Here is a 19,934-nt window from a genome sequence, read left to right on the forward strand (position 1 = left end):
GTTGAGGTTTTTAAGTGGAAGGATATTCTTTGAGAAATTCTATCTGGGTGGTGGAAGACAACAGTCTGTTCCGTTTCTCGGAGGCACATATGAGGGGAATGGATTACACGAATAGAGCAACGAGGTGAGGACTAGGAGCCTTTCTCTATTGTATAGTATAATCACGCAACACGCCAATGCAATAGATCTAGCAATCGTAGCAGTTTCTCCGGATGATGATATCTTGAAAAAGACAGCTGCCTATGGCTCAGCAGTCTCAAAATCACCACACATAAGCATACATCCCTGCACGTAAAACTGGTTCATGTATTGCGTTTCTCCAATCCACTCAATATCATTGACGTGCACCACTTAAGACGAAAACACGCCGCTACACGCAAGGGAAAGCGGTCAGCTACTGAGCTCCAAGGAGACCAAAGGTAAGCTTGTTAGTGTCTTCGATTTCGCGGGACATGGCCTTCAGCTCATCGACATCCCACTGCAGATAACGGTACAGGTGAGCAAGTGGGATTGGGATTTTGGTCTTCGAATACTTACGTGCGCCCAGAAGAACTTCCCATTCAAGAATTTGGCTTCTGAGCTCACTGCCCAAACCACAGAATCTCCGGGAAGAGAGACTACCGCTTATCAGTAAAACCGGTTCATTTCGCCTGGCTTGGCTCTCTCACCTTCATCGTAGTCAAAACCGGAAGTGCCGAGTGGTACCTTTGCGTCCATCTCCGTCTTGTGGGCACCTGGGTGGATGCTTATAACCGTGAAATCTGGATGCTCGTAATGAACATATTGGAAGAAGTTTACCGCAGCAAGCTTGGAGGCTATTTTGAGCATTAGTATGTCCACAGCAATGAAGGAAGTGGAAGTATTTTTCCTCCTACTTAACTTACCATGGTAAGCAGAGAAGCCTGGGGTTACTGCCAGATTTACCTGGCCACTGCTGATATTGATGATAGTTGCATCTTTAGCGGCAAAAGGCAAGAATGCGGTGACGAAGTTGAAGTTTCCTTTTACATTGACCTCGAAACAGTTCCACCACTCCTCGGGATCTGTTTCCGAGAAAGACTGGAAAGCTGCCATGTATCCAGCGTTTGCAATCAAGACATGGATAGCGCCAACAACAGAGTGGATTACCTGGAATGCAGTGTCCAGTTGGTCTCTCTTAGCAATGTCGGCGACGTACATGTAGGCCTTGGTGTCAGGGTAATCCTTTTCTAACTGTGTCTTCGTTTCTAGAAGTGTCTTCTCTCTTCGACCCAGAATGGAAATTGTAGAAGCACCCGATTTTGCAAATGATCGAGCAATTTCACGCCCGATTCCTGAGCCCCCGCCGGAAATCACTATATTCTTGCCTTTTGTTGAGAGACGTGGAGAAGTTGGGTCGATGGCAGGATACGTGTCTGTATGATAAGTCTTGACTGGACCTGAGAAATTCATTGCGGCAAGGCTGTGTTGGAAGACGTTTCAATTTGATGGTATACTTCTCAGCTGATGTTCGTACAGAGAAGAAATGACGGCCAGAGATGTCTTGCGCTCGTAAACGCGTGGTTATCTTTCTCGGGGTAGCCACACATTTAGAGAATGGGGTCGCACATCGGGAAAGTCAGATTACACAGTCTGCGAGATTGTAGCCGGTATCGCACTTTCGAGTCTTCGGCGAAGGCTAGATTTGCTTAAATTGCAAAGGCTACTGGCCGTAAGTACGTGACCTTGTCTCTTGGCCTAGCTCAGTTGCACAACAGAAGAAGGGTCGCACATCGATATTGTCGAGTTGTACGATCTGCGAGATGCCGGTATCGCATGTTCGAGTGCTGCATTGAGGGGAGGAGAAATTCGCACACATCTCCTTATTGGTACCTACTTTCCAGAACCAGTTCAAGAGGAATGTTCTTCTCATAGGGCACTTCCTTAAAACATCCAATCTCAGGAATAACCACACCCTCCATCAAACACACCTTAGCGTAGCATTCACACTCCGATCGGCCCCTGGACTTGCGTCCTCCAACAACGCAAACGTATACCTCCCCTTCTCCAATTCCCATTCCCACTCTCGATTCAAAATCAGCAAATAACGATCAACTTCCAGCTCCATCCTCACCACCCTCTTCTCTCCAGGACCCAAATATACCCTCTGAAAGGCCATAAGCTTCCGAACAGGCTGCGTCACACTGCTCATCCTCCTCAACAAATAAACCTGTACCACATAGCTCCCCTCCACATCCCCCATATTCTCCACCTCAACCCCAAAAAATATCACATCACCAACCCCAAACGTCTCATTTCCACCACTACTCCAAGCCCGAAACCCACTCGTGGTGAATGTCGTGTAGGATAACCCATACCCAAAACTATAACAAGGCTGCCACTCCTCGTCCAAGTAAACATTCGCCCTCGCCGTCTCCTTGTACCAATAATGGCTCGGCAGCGTCCCCACATCCCTAGGCACGCTAATCGGGACTCTCCCCCCAGGATTCGTGATCCCAAACAGTACATCTGAAATCGCCCGGCCCCCTGACTGGCCTGGGAAGAAAGCATTGATAACCGCAGCGGCGCGGGAATAGAATCCCGGGATCGCGAATGGACGTCCGCCTTGAAGGATTACGATTACGGGCTTGGTGAGAGAGAAGATGCGCGAGGTGAGCAGGGTTTGGTTTGCTGAGAGGGAAAGTGTGGAGCGGTCGCCACCTTCGCCGTCGGAGTCCCAGTTTGCGCCGACTGTTAAGAGAATCACATCTGCATCGGAAGCTATTTCCACAGCCTTGTGACTGTTAGCCAAGAGCAGGGCCTTGGGAGAGGAAGAGCACCTTCTCAATGGAGTGATTCCTATCAACCAAGTTCCAGAACAGCTCAACTTTCGAGTTGAAGGTCTGGACGTTCTCACGATCCCCTTCCATCTTGAATGCCTGAAACTCAAGACGTACCTTATGCACTGCCCCCTTTCTGAACGTAAACGGCGAGCCACCAGCCGGTGCATCAGTTGAGTGTCGTTGCGTGTATTTCAGACCCGGGATATTCGACTGAATCGTGCTCTTACGTGAAAACGGCGAGCCAAGAACAAGCACATCATCGATGTACAACTTCGCGGTACAATTTGCACTCGTCGCAACACCAATCCACCCATCCATATCACCATCAACTGGGACCTCTAGCCATCCTTCCCAAACAACGCTGAAGTTATTCGACGGCAACCCATTCGGTGAAGTCAATCCCCAGTCCCGATTTGGCGTTTCTTGCTGTATGAAGATCGGGTCTTTAAAGTTCAGTTCGGCGAAGTAAGTTCCTTGAAGTCCACCTTTCTCGCCACCAGGAGTGGAGAGGAGATAGCCTTGGATAGGGCGCTGGGCGATGAAATACCAGTCGTTTACGCCCCAGCTGGAGACGAGAGATACATTCGAGGCGTTAGCGGAGATGTAGGAGAGGATTGCTTGTCGGATTGTGGTGGAATGTGATGTTGGTGAGGCGCCATATTGGTCTGAATATCCACCCTTTCACCTACTGTCAGAAAGTGTGTCAGATTCGAAGGACAGACTTACATAGTTCATTGTATCCGAAAACGGCCCAATGAGAGCTATTTTGCTGATATTCTGCTTGGCTGGCTTTATAGGCAGAGTTTTGTTCCTGTTCTCAAGCAAAACAATATTCTTCTGTGCTGCCTCGAGAGTCAACGGAATATGAGCTTCTGTCAATGCTTGCGAGTTGATGCTTTCAGGGATATACGGGCTGTCGAAAAGTCCGAGGTCATACTTCACGCCCAAGATCTTGCGGACGTGCGACTGCAACGTTGAAAGTGCCACGGAACCATTCGCAACAAGCTCAACGGTTGCGTTCAGGAAAACCTCAAACGGGTAGTCATAGTACTGGATCATTCCACCTCCAGTCCTGGTTAGTTTTGATGACATCTATGACGGAGCAACTCACCAGCATTAAACCACTGCATGATCGCCTCCCCAGGACTCCCCGCAACCCAATGCCGTTGCTCAAGCATAACCATTCCACTATCATCCGCCGTAACAAAACCATCGAAGCCCCACCCCTCCAGCGCTTTGTAAAGCATTGGATGAACATGACTTGGAGTTCCATCAATCTCCGAATACGCCATCATGACGCCTCTAGCTCCTCCTAAATCGATCACTGCTTTGAAAGGACGCAGCATATCTTGCATTACCTGTCTCGTACCAAGGAGCATGGATGGCGCACCGTTTATCCCACCTTGAGGACTGCCGTAGGCTGCGAAATCTACAACCACATCAAACTCTAATAACCAACCATCTGAAGAGGGGCGAGGGTTGGAGGCGAAAGAACGTACGCTTTACAACAGGCACAACAGCATCCCAGCTCCCCCACTGCCCATCATTCGACAATCCAGACGCCATAGCAACACCCATCTGACTCGTAAGCAGCACATCCTCTCCCCATCCCTCCTGCACCCGTCCCCATCTCGCCTCGAGCCCCAAATCAAGCACCGGACTCAAACACGCACCGATGCCCAAGCTGCGCGCTTCACTTCCAATCGCTCGCCCGACTCTCTTTACAAGGTCTGTATCAAAACTCGCTGCCATCCCAAGACTCTGTGGAAACATGGATTGTCTGTAACTACCTACGCCGTGCAGACACTCCCCAAACTGCAGGACCGGGATTCCCAATCTAGATTTTTCGAGATTGGAGCGCTGGAGGGTGTTATACTGGGAGGAATTGGTGGGGTACAAATCATGCACGATTCCAATGCTGATGTTTGAGCTCTGCCCTACTATTGTGGCGGCGGATGTGAGGTGTAATTGCATCACTTGCTCGCACTCATTGGTTAATTTTCAAACTTTGAGTTAGGAGGGGAAGGGAGGGGTCGGTAGGGAGACTAACCGAGTTCAGGAACCGTCATGTTATAGACCAGTGAGTCAAGGAAAGCATCTCGTTGAATTAACGCATTATCACCACTCTCGCGTAGCGGGAGTGAGGGACCAAGTTGAATTTGCGGGAGTGAAGAGCCTGCGAAATAGTTGACAATGCCATTGAGCTGCAACGCTGACAGCAAGCTCGAAGCCGTAAAAAGCATAGCTGCGAAAATGAAACAATACAAACGACGTCCATGGAGCTTGAGCTTTGGTAATGACAGTGTTTGTTACCGCATTTCGAGAACAATGAAGATGAGATGAGATGAGAGCCGAGAGCGGTGCGAGCCTCGTTCCAGCTCCAGGGATCCTCACTCGCATAAGTGGGGTGAACCGTGAAACGAATAACAGAGTGGAGCGACTCCACTAGAATACAGAACATTTGACCTATCTAATTGGTGCAAAACAAAGTGGTCTTAGTCCTCTGAGGAGCTTTCCCCACGGATTGTGTAACGTTCCACTTGAACGGTTATCTGGATGATTATCCTCGATCGAGATGCAGAAATGTACGAACGGTTCCTCTGCCGAGATCTGCATCCCGAGGCAGCAAGGTTGATTATCGTCTCGAGATCGAGAAGTATCACGAAGTTTTCTCGCCCGGTGAGGACTTCGATATGTATACTCTATAAATCATCTACAAGAAACCCAGCACAACCGTTGAAACTGCAGAACCTACCATCAACCCCAGACTCCCTCCTCCAACTCTCGCCGCCCCGCCAAACGTCTCCCCCATAGCATTAACCCCCATCCGAAACAGTGGATCAAGACCCATACTCCCATTGACCGGCACCCTACTCCCCTCTACACAGTTCGCCGCTGGGTCCGTCCAAGTAGCATCCACAGTCCTCTTCCACACCGCCTCGGGACTGAAAATCATCTCCTTGGTATAGAAAATCCTACAATTCGCAGGCTGGTACAGGAACTGCAACGGGGTCTGGGAATCCTTGGCGGCGAAAGCATTCTTACCATTCACAGAGCCCGCGAATGCGGTGCTGGTGAGGCGTTTGAGTGCGTAGCCATCGGCGAGGACGCCCAGCTCGCTGGACTGGAGTGCGGCTTGTTCGGATTTGGGGGAGAGGGCTATAACGGCGGCGGCCGCGTCCGAGAGTTCGTCGAGGGGGAAGACTTGAGCACCTTCTACGCCGGCGATGGATTGCATTGGTCCGGTCATTGGACGGCCGCCGATGACGGTCGTTGTTACATTGAGTTGGAGAATCATGAGGTAGGAGAAGATCGTACAGGTTGAGCCGCAGGTGCCGTCTGTTAGGATCACCACATTTTCGGGCTTGAAGACCGCAGGTGGAGGATTGGCGCGGCTCCCTACGCCCGTAAGGTTGAATTGAGGGTCCGTTTCGTTGAGTGGTGCTTGCTGGTATGCGGTGAAGACATCGCCTTTCAGAGATACTGGGGCGAGAATCTGATCGACTGTGCTGAATCTGTTGCCCTCGGGGGAGAAGACGCCGCCTGGTACGAGGTTACTGACAACGGCGCTATTTTGGAGGGCTAGAATGGCGCTCTTCTGTGCTGTTGTCGTAGCGGTAAAGTTGTTCGGGATAGAATCCGTGATTCGGGAAATTTTGACGAGGCTGTCTGCGAGACGAAGATTATCTGCTTGGAATTTCGGGGCGTCAGGAAATAGCTATGCAATGGTCAGCATGCATGCTTCAGATCAATATGGCACAGACGGACCTGGGAAAAGAGTTCAAATCCAGCAATCACGAAGCCACCACCATTAGCAGAAACGTCAACAACGAGCCTAGTTTTTCCTGCTGCCTTGGACTGAGACAGGAACGATGAGACCGTAGACTGAAAGTTGCTCAAATACTCGACCGCACCTATGTCACCAGCAGGCGAGAAACCCAAGACCGAGAGTACGGCGACGTTGTCATATCCAGTTCCGTTCAGAAAGTAGCCAGAGGTCGTGTTGGCCCCGCTGTCACGAACTACTGGGAATGGATAGCCTTGAATAGTTGGCGCCAGCTTGGGAAGTGCGGTGGTGGTATTGGCTGGTGGTGCTGGTGGTGCGGCCACAACTGTTTGAGTTGCATTGGGATTGCAGAACCTGTTGTAGAAGTCTTCCCCAGTCTTTACACCTGTAAAGTTTGCGCCGGCACGAAAGACTGCAAAACTCTCTTGTGATTTCTCCTGACCGTTATCGTAGGTGAGGGTTACATTCGATCCCTGAAATGCGAGCGATGCAGCCACGGTGAGCTCCGCATCTGGACTGGCATAGGAGGGGAATTGGGTATTCCACATCGAGTCAGGGTCTTGGAAATTATTAAATTTGAGATTCAGTGCATTAATGAAAGCTGCAGCATCTTGACCGTTGATCTTTGTGATTGCAGGTGCCGTCATGTTGCTGGTGAGGGCGGCTAGAATAATCAGCAGGTGCCTTGAGTCTCCCTATTCCAGTACAGACTCACCCAAGTGATACAGCTTCGGCACCTCTTTCCCATCCTTGGATACGGAAACAATATCCGAGGCGAGCGTATTCCTGAATCCAAATGCTTTGAAGACATCGGGACGATATCCGAAGTGCCCATCATGTGCAGTAGCAAATAGCGTAACGACACCAAGCTGGAAATCATACTCGCTCGCGAAACCTCCGGCTGCTGCAGTTGCAGAAAGATTGTCCAGACCTGCCTCGATATCCGTTGGTGGGAACATGTAAGATGGCGGGGGATCCTTTAAAAATGCCAGTGTGCTTTGCCATTGGACGAATGCCTTCAAGCTCTTCACAAGTTGCATGGCCGGCTCAGGCTTGTTCGGTACGGATCGCAAGCATTCATACGCAAGTGATGCTGGGACTGTGGGTAGTTCTTTGTGAGAAAAGTTAGGGCTGGATTTTTCATACACAATTCTCTCGTTTGAACCAGCCTCGTACCTGATGAGTTTTTGGCAAGAATTGACGCTGTCGCAGCAGAAATCTGGGCACATGCTGTCGGATTTGCTGCCGTTGTCGAGTTCGAGGCTGTCGGCGCACCACATACTGCCGCAACAGAGATAACCAAAAGAACCCAAATAATTCTGTTAACGACCGAGGATAGCTCAACTACCCTATGTCCATTTGGTCCCATCCTGAAGAGATAAAAAAAAAGGGGGTCGACGAGCTGACCAAAAGCGTACTCCCCGTCATCGTGCCATTAGAGCAGAACCTCACAATCTTAAGTCGTCGCCCAGCCGTGGAAGTCAGGGCGAGAAGTTTCGTGCGTCGGCCAACGAAAGAAAAGTTATCATAAAACGCGATCTCAAACTCGCGATAAGTTCTTGGCGACTTGGGATTCTGGTCCCTTGGCTGCAGAGCTCGCCAAACTGTAGGGCCACGGTGATTCTTGGCGTCGTGCTTTTTGAATTTGGGCTGACTGATTGGTCTGATGCTCCAGATGGTTTTATGGGTTAGCTGTTGCAGATCTCACGGAGCAGATCCTATCCGCACGGTTCAGCCCTCCTCCCCCCAAGCGATCATCTCCCGCTTTGATGTCAATTTTTAAGCGTGGGATCCAAGATGGTGAGGGTTCGGAATGGTATCATTCGGAGGACTCTGATATGACTTGGACATAGGCATCGTATGGTTGTTCAAAAATTCCGTTCCGCGCACCAATTCTTCTGTCAACCGAATTGTATTGTATCGATTCCAAGAGGTTTGGCTGCCTCCATTCATAGAACACAGGGGTTTTGGCTTCTTCGCTGATGGGGATTCTGATGGCATGATAATTGCAATTTTGGAAGGTAGGAAAAATGGCAATTGCTTTGATACAGTTCCTCGAGCAAAGCTCGGAGACTGTTGAATATTCATTGCAGCGCTCTGGACCAACGTGGGCACGGACAGGCTCCAGCGCGATGCAATCTTACATCCCACCGTATATGGAGCCAACAGGTGTGGTAACACCACATGGATTTTGTTAAGTTGCTCCCAAGGATGGACAGGCAATGGAATGTTTTACAAGGATATTTGATGCATATTTTCTGTCATCAGCGCTCCGTGGTGATAATGAGATCAGACTTGGCTCGCGTGGCAGATTGACATATATGAATTGTTTCGAATTAGTGAAGAACTACAAATTTTCTTGCCCATTTAAATTGAGGGTTATGAACCATGCGGATAAACTCACCAGAGGACCGCGGAAGAAGCATTCGCCAATGATAGTAAAATGCTCAACCGAGGAAGTACTCGAGTCGTTCCGGCTTACCAAGGTGTCAGGTTGGGCATCGTCAGAAGATCTATGACTCTGCACGTAGTCCCACTTAAGAATCCGAAAATACACCAGTACCTGTGCGCCGAGTGGCAGCTGGGTTCCTGGGTGTGTTCGTCGCAAGACCCAACGACCCATTGCTCTGGGTGGGGACAGAATCGATACACGACATCGCTGGCTTGAGCACACTTGGAACCAAAAGCAAGCTCTTATCTTCGAAGAGCGCGATCTCTTTCCCAGGGAAGCTATCAGTCCTAGTTAGATCTGTCTTGCCAAGGATCAAAACTTCCATAACCTGAACTTCTTCAATAATTGCAAGATTATCAATGCCTATTTAGCCGAGATTTTCCGACGGCTGTTGGATGTGATATGAAATCCAATCCGAAAGCTTTCGAAAATAGTCACGTACGGAGCGTCGTTAGAAGCATCCCTCTTGATACTAAACACTGGGAAGGGAGCTATCCCTTTCCGTTCAAACCAAGTACACAACCGCTCGTAAGTATCGTCAATAATGCGGCACATCGTTAGTGTTCTTTAACTGGACGACTTCCAATCCTTCAGATTCCTGAATGTGTCACAAATAACGTTCGGATTGACTCAAGGGGTTGAGATGTCAGCACAATGCTGGATGAGAGCGACGCGGACTGAACCAAGACGAAGTCGCTCTTGGTATTGGAAGGGAATTTGTTGCATCATGTTGTTTCCAAGAGTCGATTTCATGAGCGGAAGATGGATCTCCTAGAGCAACGCGGGAACAATGGTGGAGGTAGGGCTCAATCAGGGTGAAGGCCGAGAGAGAAGATCGGCCACCGGAGGTCCGGTACGTGCAGGCATCCATGCAGGAGGCGGACTTCCATGACTCCACGAAGCAACCAAATTGACGGCCGGATTTCTGCGTAACAGACCGCAGACTTCGGGATTGAGGTGTTCATTCTCATTTCAAGCTGAAGATGAGATGTTGACTCAGAGAGAGGTGCGAATTGAGGACTGAGGAGGCTGTTGTTCACATCCCTGTCAATTGGTCTTTCCACTTCTGGTCTAGCACCGCAACCTAAAATCCGGGACCGAGGTCGCCAAAGAAATCTCATCACCTCCACCACACTTCACTTCCTCACAAGGAGTCTACCCAAACGCCGAATAAATCCGCGGTACTGTGGGAGCCGTTAACTGATTCCTTGATAATGCCTTTCTCGAGGTATCTGCAAGGCAGACATAACCCATATGAGGTGGGACCTGGGACCACAAGTTGACTCCCACGACCCACCCTCCACGAGTCACATCTCTCCCCACCTCTTAAGGATGTTGCCCAAACACCGCTAAGTCCGCGGTATTATGGGACTCCTTCAACCTTCCTTGTTCAGTGGCTGGTTGACCACTCATTGCGCAGCGCTTCAATGTATCTGCAGGGGCAGATATATCACATATAAAGCAGGTCTGGAGACCTCACTCTTCGCCCCTCTCTGATCTACTTCATCCTTCTGTCGTCCTCAAACAACACAACAATCATCGCCCACCAAAATGGCTCCCTACCTCAAAGAGCCCATCTTCCATGGTCCGTAAGCCCCATTCCCCCCTTACTCTAATTGACTTCCCCAGGGAAAACCTTCTGCACTCCCCACACCGACACCTACCCCGCCATCGACCCTGCCACGAAATCTAACCACACTGGACACTACATCCTGATAACCGGCGCCTCAAAGGGCGTCGGTCGCGCAACAGCACTCTCCTTCGCCAAAGCCGGCGCCGCAGGAATCGCTCTGGCAGCACGTTCCTCCTTCGGCGACCTCTCCTCCGAAATCCTGTCCGCCGCCAAATCCGCCAACAAACCCCCTCCAAAGATCCTAGAACTGCAAATGGACGTCATGTCCTACGCCTCCGTCGAAGCAGCCGTCAAGACCATCGAGAAAGAGTTCGGGAAGCTGGATATCCTGATCAATAATGCGGGGTTCTTGGGGCCGTTTGAGGAAGTTGTGGATAGTGATATCGACAAGTGGTGGATGAACTATGAGGTTAATTTACGGGGCGTGTATTGGGTTTCTAAGGCGGTGCTTCCGCTGATGCTGAAGGGAGGCGAGAAGACGATTGTGAATGTTACGAGTGCAGGCGCTCATAGTGTGGGCACTGGTGCAAGTGGGTACGCGGGGAGCAAGTTTGCGTTGTTACGGTTTACCGAGTGTTTGGTAGTTGAGCATGGGGAGGAGGGGTTGTTAGCTTATAGTGTGCATCCGTGTGGTTCAGCGACAGAACTAGGGTTGGGGATGCCGGAGCGGATGTATTTTGGTGAGTGATGTGTGGTGGGAGGGTTGGATAAGTGCTGATGAGTGTAGTTTTTACGGATACCCTTGAGATTGCGGCGGATACGATGTGCTTTTTAACAGCGGAGAGGAGGGACTGGCTGGCTGGGAGATATGTGAGTTGTCCTTGGGATATGCCGGAGTTTTTGAGCAGAGAGAAGGAGATTGTCGAAGGCGATAAGCTCAAGATGAGAATGACGTGGTGAGCAGGCGGCCATGTCAAGTAGAAATAGCTGAGAAAGTACGAAAAAGACGAAAAGCGACAGTGAGAATCAACTAACGGGCAGCCGAACACTCTGCTCCGAGACGACCTCACGACCTCATAGTACAAATGGCTTATCAAATTGGAATACTCTTTTCTAAGCCCCGGCTTCACCACTTATTCGAGCACGTGTTGTGTTGACATACCTTCGCTGCATATTCGTTGCATATTTGCTGCAGAAACCCCCGAAAGTACGAACTTCGGAGTGGCGTGGATCCAGCGGCCAACGTCTCGACGCGACAACCTTGACAAGCTCCTCTTCTCGACATGTTCTCGCCTTTCCTTCCTCAACTGAGCAGTGACATATTCAGAACTAGGGCCAGTTCAACCACTTCTATTCCTCCCCGGCACAACTAAAAGAGATCGTCCGGCCGGGTTTCCCAATCAAGCAATCCGCAAATTGTGGGGTGCGGAGAAGCTGAGGAATTGTGGGGAGCTCTCCAAACTTGAGCTCCCGCGTCCACATCCTTCCCAAGATCGCGAGAAGCCGCTTTATGCCGTGCATAGAAAAAGAAAACATTGGACATGAACAAGGCTGAGAAGAAAGCAATCGGATAATTAGAAAGAAGCTCGTGGTGCCGAACATCCCGCGCGTGCGGCGGAAGCAGCAAGATTGTCGAGCGCCCCGCTACAGTACCCCGCGATCCAAGCCACGAACTGCATGACCCCCAACTTCAGCTGCGCCCCCAAATCTGATATCTCATCTCACCTTCATGCATTAACATCGACGTCGGCCCCTCGCTTACCAAGCCAGCTCGTGTGACGTGAAGAGCCGCTCCACTCCTGTGCTTTATGGAGGAGTGGATGGAAGAGATCTGCGCTGCTCCTTCCTTTCTTAACAAAACCTTCTTTTGGTGGGGAATCTAGAGCGAGGAATTGGCCTACGCCTGTTCTAGCTTTCCGTCTATCTCTCGCCTCCTCCACTTTACTTTTTTTGAAAGAAGCAACCCGAAGCCCGAGCTTCGTCTTGTGCTACGTGGAAAGTGAAGCGTGTGATTAGGACACAATACGGCTATTTATTAGGACGGATCGACGGTGTCATAAAATCTGCCTACCCCTTTCAACTTCACTTTCAACCTCCCTAAGCTCTTCGCTCAGCCATAAGCACTATGTCGTCAACACTGCGGCTCGTTCCTCGAGCAACAAGCCGAGAATTACGCTCGCGCTCTCAAGTTCCCTTCCTTACTCAAGCTAGTCGGACATTCTCAGCACTCCCAAGATTACACACACCCGGTCCTCCAGCTCCACCAGACGCTAAATCAGCAGCACTGTACAATGGAAACACACCATCGTACTTCGAGACCACGAAACGCTTGCCAGAGTTTAACCTCGTCGATAAAGTGGTTCTTGTCTCTGGAGCAGCGAGGGGGCTAGGACTCGTGCAGGCTGAGGCGCTGTTAGAAGCTGGTGCAACTGGTACTCCTCCAATTTCCTCCCCTTCTCCCGCTTCCAAGTTTTGTTACTAATCGAAATTATCCAGTCTACGCACTCGACCGCCTCGAAACCCCCTCCCCGGACTTCTCCCGCATTAAAAAGCGTGCAGAAACGGAACTCGGCACCTCGCTCTCCTACCGCCGGATCGACGTCCGCGACGTCGACCAACTAAATGCCATCGTGACCGAAATAGCAGACAAGCACGGTCGCATGGACGGTCTCATCGCCGCGGCGGGTATCCAGCAGGAGACGCCAGCCCTAGAGTACAGCGCGAAGGATTCGGATTACATGATGAGCATTAATGTGACGGGGGTTTTTATGACCGCGCAGGCGGTTGCGAGGCAGATGGTTAGGTTTGGGGATGGGGGGAGTGTGGTGTTGATTGCGAGTATGAGCGGGACCGTTGCTAATCGTGTAAATACTCACCTCCCCATTTTCCGTAATTGGCTTGCTGATGGTGACAAAAATAGGGACTCATCTGCCCCGCCTACAACGCCTCAAAAGCTGCAGTAATCCAACTCGGCCGCAATTTGGCAAGTGAGTGGGGCCAATACGGCATCAGAGTAAACACCATCTCCCCTGGCTATATTGTGACGGCCATGGTGGAAGCGCTGTTTGAAAAGTTCCCGGAGCGGAGAGAGGAGTGGCCGAAGCAGAATATGCTGGGGAGATTGTCGCGGCCTGAGGAGTATAGAGGCGCGGCGGCGTTCCTTATCAGTGATGCGAGTAGTTTTATGACTGGTGAGTCTTCTATTCCTCTTATTTGGTGAGGAATAAGCTGGTTGGGAACGAGAACTAATATATTTGTGTCGAAGGCTCGGATTTGAGAATTGATGGTGGGCATGCTGCTTGGTAGATTGCGATCAGAAAATCGAAGCTGGAGGATGAGGTTCCAAAACTGGCGAAATTGAAAAGGGGCATAAGCGAATTTGCGGTGGGGCTTGTCATGAAATCGTGAACCGCCGAAGAGAGAATGCCTGTATGTATAATTGGTGAAAGACCGTTGCCCGCCTTTATTAAGCGTTGAGCAGGTAGGATAGATAGTAATACCAACATCGTTCCTCGTCATCCTTCATGATTCCAAGAATCATTGTTCAGATCCGTTGGCTCTGGCGAGGGAAGGGATCGCAAGTCCGATGCCTGACCATGTCGATTTTCTGATTAGGATGTCTCCATTCTTACATCCATATGTACAGCCCCTAGTTCTGTTTACATCCTTCCATATCATACATTCCGTTCCCACTCGTCATTACAGCCCATTTACATATCATACCTTTGCACCCCTCCCCTCTCACCGTCCCTTAACTCCAGAATCAGCTCGGCACCCCAACCACACCCTTCCTCCCCAATCGCCCAACAACTCCCCTCCTAAGTTCTAACCGCCTCTCAATCTCACCCCCTTCGACCCCTTCATCCCTCATCTCAAGTACCTTCCGTATAGTAATAGCATCCAGAAACTGTCTCCCCTCCCCCTTCTTGCCTAAACTCGCAAACTCTCTCTCCGCTTCCTCTGCTAACCTATATCTCGCCGTCAACAAACTAACCGCAGGATTCTGCCTCCCTCCTTGATTCTGATTTTGGTTCTGCTTAGGAAATATACTCTGCTGCGGATTCGAAGCGCTCGGCACAAAGTTCGAGGAAAGTGAGGGGTCGTGGGATGATTGCTGTGATTGTGGAGACGAAGTTTGTTTTGATATTTGTGGATTTGCCGGGTTGTGAAGCGGAGGCCGCTGATTAAAGGTTGAGGAGTTCGAGAATGTAGGATTTGGTTGTACCGGGCCGAGGGTTTTGAGGCGCGAGAGCAGGCCGCGGTTATCGAGTGCTGGGTCTTGGGCGTCTTTATTCACCACTACCCTCGTAAAGGAAATTAGCAAATGGTCCATCTAGTAGATTTCTGCTGCGAGAGTGGAGTGGAAAAGGCTGGACAAGTCACAGAGAGGTGGGGATGGCTGTAGCCTGCACGAGATTGGAAACGGACTGAGGGGCACACACCTCGATCCCTAGCTTCCGTAGCATGTGTAGGCGGATGAATGCTCGGTCCTATTGTCGTGCTCGGCGCCTCTGGCTGAGCCTTCGTTTGTGGAGATGAGAGGGGTGGTGAGCGCGTGGGGTATTTTCGAGCTGTGTTTGCTGCGGACAACTGCGTCGCAGATTTCGCGGCTTTGGATGTTGAGGTGCCCATTGCGTTGGATCAATTAATTCGCCTTTAGGATATGGGGTAAATTCGACCTGAGGTGGTGACCTGGGTGGGACGGAGAAGAGTGTGATGATGTCGATGGATGTTGGAGTGACAAGGCGAGATTTTGGCGGGCGCCTGAGGTTTGCAGCCTCGTCCTGAAGGACCCACGAGGCTGTGACCAGGGTGACGACTTGGAAAGGGGTTGAGTTCCCTTTTCAAGCAATGGCAAGAACACCATATATTATCATGTCCAAATCAAACCCAAACAAGAGAAAAATGTCTCGGCATAAATGTTAATCTTGAATTTGAGAAATACCAGATTTCTAGCCGCAAATTGCCCGTCGTCTTCGAAATTCGATCGGACCCCTAGAATCAATACTAATTCAAACCTCACAATTCAAAACACATTTCTAAACCCCCTCTCATCGCCGGTACCATCCCCACCATCGCTCTCCCTCTTCTCAAGACCTCCATTCTCCCACCACAAGCCCCCAAAAAACACACTGACCGCCAAAACCCCCAAACAACCCACCCCAACACCAGTCGCCATCCCAGTCTTAAACCCACACTTCTCCTGCTTCGCAATAAACACATTCGCGCTCACCAAGTTCCCTAATTGACTCCCTCCAATCAGTGTCGCGAACCCGACAACCCTCTCTTTCCTTCCTTTGAGATTGCTTCCCGCCCAAACAATCAAGATCGGCAACTCTATTGAAAATCCAATCAGTAGCAGGAATATCCCGGCGTAGCGTTGATGCGGCCATCCTAGACCTGTAGAGACATCAATGTGCTTCACGGCCGCGAGTTCAAGCGTCCAACCAACCAAAGTTATAGCGGAACCGAAGAGGACGTAAGGATAGCGAATGCGTGTGAGGTCGGAAGCAAAGCCGAAGAGAAGACAGAAGAAGAGTCCGCTCATGTAGACGGGTATGGTGTGGATTTGTGCGGATGAGGAGGTGAAGCCGAGGTTCTTGAGGACGGTTGGTTCTGGGTAACAGGGGAGTCAGCAATTGCTCGATTAGGACTGTTTCGGGAGAGAGCATTGCCCCAGGAGAATCTCATGAAACGGTCGAAAATAGAGAAGGGTTTCTCCCCAACACCTACGGAAAGCTGTTGTTGCTGAGGTGGCAATGTTGCATGCAAAACATGCTAGCAATCTTGTTCTTTTCAGTACACCAATTGCGGAAAGAGGGAGGGGGGTGGGAGAGGGACGAACGGGAGAACGATTTTCCAGTGTGTCATTATTTTGATGATTTGTGAGAGGGTGAGAGGTGTCTTGTCTTCGGAGGTGGCAGTCAGGTGGTCACCTTCCAAACGCTTGAGGAGGAGGGTTTTCTCGGAGGGGGTGAGAAAGGTGACGTCTTCGGGGAGGGGGACAATGAGGAAGAATGAAGTTATTGCGAGGAGGATTGTAAAGAGTCCTTCTATTATGAAGACCCTGGGATTGTCAGCATAATGTTGAGAAATGATTGGAGTTTTAACATACCATCTCCAGCCTGCATATCCTCCAATGTTGTTCATTTTCACGAGAGCATATGTAAGGAGCTACTCATTCAGCTTCAGGGTGGTTTGTACAAGGATTTGTGGCGTACCCCGCTAAAGGCGCCTCCAATGTGTGAACTGGTGAAAAAAAATGAGTATCGTCGTTGGAACTCAAACTTCTTGTAGTATTGATTCATCAAGAACGTGCAAGCTGTCGGAGTCAGTCCCTTTCCCCTTTGATCCATTGAAAAAGCTTACAAGGTATCAGCCCCGCCTCAAAGCATCCGACCAGAAACCTGCACACCAACAGACCAGCGTATGATCTCGTAATTCCCGCTCCAAGAGTAGCAACACCTATCCAATTCAGTACAATCCGAATTGTTCTCCCAAAAACTCACCCCAACCAAACATAATAAACGCAATGTAATTCCCCGGCCGGTATCTCCTCAACGCCAGACTGGAAGGCAACTCCAGCAAGATAAACGGCACCGCATAAACGATCAACGCGATGTTGTAGTCATTCCCCTTCATATCGAGATCTGTGAGCATCCCTTCGATCTTGACATTTCCTATGTTCGCTCGATCGATGAATGTAATGATGTAGGCTAGGTAGAGGAGAGGGAGGATGTGATAGTCGAGTTTCCACAGTAGCGCACGCTCTAGGGATAAATTCTCTACTTCAGAGGATGTGGAGGAGAGCTCAATAACTTCATTGGTTTTGGTTTCCGTGAAAAAATTTGTCATTTTGCAAAATGGCACAAATCGAGATAGCGTGGACAGAGGGAAGAAGTTCAAAGTAGTGAGCTGGCTAAAACCAAGTAGCAGCGAAAGCAGAGAACGGATTTAACAACATTCCAGCAACTTTGATGAAATCTTTACTTGATATACCTCCGGGTCAAAATCGGCCGGCATGGCCCAGGTGACTCTGTTTGTGAAACGTTGTTGCACAAGGATTTATCTTGTTGGCCGCGAAATGAAATGTTGCCCGAATCAACCCGGCGAATGATATGACCCCAGACCTTCTTATCGCATTCCGACATCATGGTACAGCCGATGAACATGCTCCAATAGTTGGGTTGCAAGTGTCCGGTAGCGGACGCGGTGCGCTGGTAACACTGGAGATCTGCCACTGTGTCGGCGCGATTTCTATCATGGGAGGATCTCTGAAATTTCCAGAGGAGTAGTTGGAAACTGTGAGATGAGTACGTAGGAGGAGCTCTCGCATCGAGATGTACTTAGTTGGAAATGGGGGAGTCTTGTGAGATTAGATGAAAGTGGAGAAGGACGAAACAATGGAAGTTGAAGAGGTGTAGCTGAAAAGAACAGGGAGCAACCTTCCCTGATAAAGCTTAGTGCCTACCATGTGATCTAAAAATTTCAAGAACATGAAAAAGGATGCGAATTGCCTGAAGTATGGCTCTCATTTTCTGAGACCTCAATTTCCAAGTTTACGAATCTATCTGCTATCCCTTCGTCCTGGTGAGACATTGCCAGGCGCTACATTAGCATTAGTCAGCACAGCACTGCTTTAGGTAGCTCCGTCCGTAGATGAATTCAATAGTTCTTCACAAATCGCATATCTTCACACAAATACTCGTCCTCGACTCCTCGATCATACAACTGGGGGAAACTTATCACGACCACAGGATCTTAAGGAGACACGAATTGTTCATCAAATAAAACTTAGCGTGTGTCGAGGTTCCATCCTTCAATATTTCATCCTCTAATAAACTAAAAATTGACAAGCTCTTGTTGATCAAGGCTGCCCTCGATAGTTCGAAGGCAGGATTCGGCCCCCACTGGCGAAAATGTCCTGTGAGGGGTGGAAGTGCGAAGTCCGATATGATTTGTTAGAGACTATATGTTGTGATGGCGATAAGTTCTATTGGAATTTGCTCACAACCTTTCCGATTTGAGGACTGCATTCCACGTACCTGCACGTACCCTAGGTGTACCAATAAGGTCATCGATCTATCCTCCATTACCATCAGCCAGTATTTGCTAGATGCCTCGCGAGGCTCTACGCGTGTCTTTTGGTTTCTAACATCCCTCACCTCGCTCTTCTCAGTCTCTGCTCGATTTGATATCGTCGTTTGAGGAGTTGGCCCTCTCATCTTGATGGTGGAAGTACCGGCGCTCTAGACTCTGGCGACCCCGACTATTTGCTCCTTCTCGGAAGCCCCGAATGCCTGGATTACGGAGACTCCGATCACTTGTCCTAGTATAATTGTGTAAGAGCTTTAGGAAAGAGGATAAATATAGGCTAAGGGCCTCTTTTCAAGAGGCAAGCTTGAGTCTCTTATTAGACAACCCCGGTACTTATCCTTAACAAGATACTTGTGCTCCCTTCCAGTCTACCTTCTACCTCCTTACGTACGACTTACTCTGCTGTATTATGATCTCTCCTGCTACCCTCAAGCCCTACTGTCTATTACACCTGAGGGCACCTGCGGTGACTAACCAATCCCTTTTCGTTTAGAGAGGGCGCACAAGCCAATGAGTCACCTAGGCAAGAAGACTCGCTTCCCTTTATGTTTATTTGCTTGGCCCGCACAGAGCAGAGGACGCTTTCCTTTTCCCTTTGAATTATTTTTCTTGTATATAGGGAATACCATTCGTTTGAGCAAAACGGTGCGAACCCGTGACATTAAGTCTGTCACCTGACGTCTGCACTGCATGCTGCTTTTCCGAAGCTGAAGGCAGCCCCACTATTTGCTCGCTTAGATCCTGGCTGCAGACGACTGAGTGCAGCATTTCGCAAAACGTTGCGAGATGGCCTGCGCCGGATTCAACTTTCTTGTCCGCGAGTCTTATGGCCTGATCCACTGAATTTTCAGCTGGCATGATCTACACTCCCTCTCACATGTTCCTTCCTGTCTGAATGCCTTAGTTTCGTAGGTCATTGATTAAAAAAATCGATTCCAAAGCTGTACCTGTTGTCGTATTTTGGCCACCAACATGTCTGAAGTTCACAAATTTCGCCACAGTCACCACTCCAGCCATGATAAGGGGACCCAGATCCATAAAGAATGGTCGGCTTGGCCTGATCGCGAGTCTCTGGCACAAAAGCATGCCAATGTAGCCACGACTACCAACGGGAACTCGGACCGCCACCTGACTCCAATGGAGCGTTGGGCAATAGAGCCCGTGGCGCAGACTCCTTGGAACAGTATAGCCGCGGTCAACACCAGCAGCGAGAGACGGCCCTCG

General features: G+C 49.9%; 8 protein-coding genes across 8 annotated transcripts; 2 read left to right on the forward strand and 6 right to left on the reverse strand.

Moving 5' to 3' along the window:
• Positions 1-394: 394 nt before the first annotated feature.
• On the reverse strand, positions 395-1,431 carry K444DRAFT_647381 (NAD(P)-binding protein; the record flags this gene model as incomplete). Its single annotated transcript, XM_024885325.1, has 4 exons — positions 395-478; positions 538-617; positions 669-815; positions 885-1,431. 4 exons carry the CDS (start codon positions 1,429-1,431, stop codon positions 395-397), a joined length of 858 nt encoding a protein of 285 aa, XP_024727909.1.
• Positions 1,432-1,633: 202 nt separating this feature from the next.
• K444DRAFT_601200 (glycoside hydrolase family 3 protein) lies at positions 1,634-4,985 on the reverse strand. The gene is made up of 6 exons (XM_024878662.1): positions 4,852-4,985; positions 4,301-4,777; positions 3,913-4,230; positions 3,528-3,865; positions 2,799-3,479; positions 1,634-2,752 (listed from the first exon to the last, which is right to left on the reverse strand). The coding sequence occupies exons 1-6, from the start codon at positions 4,868-4,870 to the stop codon at positions 1,940-1,942; spliced, it is 2,646 nt and encodes an 881-aa protein (XP_024727910.1). The 5' UTR covers positions 4,871-4,985; the 3' UTR covers positions 1,634-1,939.
• A 529-nt stretch (positions 4,986-5,514) lies between these two features.
• On the reverse strand, positions 5,515-7,817 carry K444DRAFT_544592 (peptidase S41 family protein; the record flags this gene model as incomplete). Its single annotated transcript, XM_024876063.1, has 3 exons — positions 5,515-6,519; positions 6,570-7,252; positions 7,304-7,817. The coding sequence occupies 3 exons, from the start codon at positions 7,815-7,817 to the stop codon at positions 5,515-5,517; spliced, it is 2,202 nt and encodes a 733-aa protein (XP_024727911.1).
• A 988-nt stretch (positions 7,818-8,805) lies between these two features.
• K444DRAFT_223059 (uncharacterized protein) lies at positions 8,806-9,673 on the reverse strand. The gene is made up of 2 exons (XM_024871163.1): positions 9,483-9,673; positions 8,806-9,318 (listed from the first exon to the last, which is right to left on the reverse strand). The coding sequence occupies exons 1-2, from the start codon at positions 9,499-9,501 to the stop codon at positions 8,936-8,938; spliced, it is 402 nt and encodes a 133-aa protein (XP_024727912.1). The 5' UTR covers positions 9,502-9,673; the 3' UTR covers positions 8,806-8,935.
• A 918-nt stretch (positions 9,674-10,591) lies between these two features.
• Positions 10,592-11,573, forward strand: K444DRAFT_647382 (NAD(P)-binding protein; the record flags this gene model as incomplete). The annotated part of the gene is made up of 3 exons (XM_024885326.1): positions 10,592-10,625; positions 10,670-11,353; positions 11,401-11,573. The coding sequence occupies 3 exons, from the start codon at positions 10,592-10,594 to the stop codon at positions 11,571-11,573; spliced, it is 891 nt and encodes a 296-aa protein (XP_024727913.1).
• Positions 11,574-12,738: 1,165 nt separating this feature from the next.
• Positions 12,739-13,919, forward strand: K444DRAFT_544328 (NAD(P)-binding protein; the record flags this gene model as incomplete). The annotated part of the gene is made up of 4 exons (XM_024876041.1): positions 12,739-13,045; positions 13,110-13,477; positions 13,534-13,804; positions 13,879-13,919. 4 exons carry the CDS (start codon positions 12,739-12,741, stop codon positions 13,917-13,919), a joined length of 987 nt encoding a protein of 328 aa, XP_024727914.1.
• Positions 13,920-14,838: 919 nt separating this feature from the next.
• On the reverse strand, positions 14,839-15,327 carry K444DRAFT_620193 (uncharacterized protein). The gene has a single exon (XM_024881652.1). It carries the CDS (start codon positions 15,243-15,245, stop codon positions 14,931-14,933), a length of 315 nt encoding a protein of 104 aa, XP_024727915.1. The 5' UTR covers positions 15,246-15,327; the 3' UTR covers positions 14,839-14,930.
• A 244-nt stretch (positions 15,328-15,571) lies between these two features.
• Positions 15,572-17,468, reverse strand: K444DRAFT_601214 (MFS general substrate transporter; the record flags this gene model as incomplete). Its single annotated transcript, XM_024878663.1, has 7 exons — positions 15,572-16,229; positions 16,347-16,399; positions 16,459-16,680; positions 16,729-16,787; positions 16,835-16,935; positions 16,983-17,078; positions 17,123-17,468. 7 exons carry the CDS (start codon positions 17,466-17,468, stop codon positions 15,640-15,642), a joined length of 1,467 nt encoding a protein of 488 aa, XP_024727916.1. The 3' UTR covers positions 15,572-15,639.
• Positions 17,469-19,934: the final 2,466 nt, after the last annotated feature.

Source organism: Hyaloscypha bicolor (genome assembly GCF_002865645.1).
Source record: "Hyaloscypha bicolor E unplaced genomic scaffold K444scaffold_182, whole genome shotgun sequence".
NCBI lineage: Eukaryota > Fungi > Ascomycota > Leotiomycetes > Helotiales > Hyaloscyphaceae > Hyaloscypha > Hyaloscypha bicolor.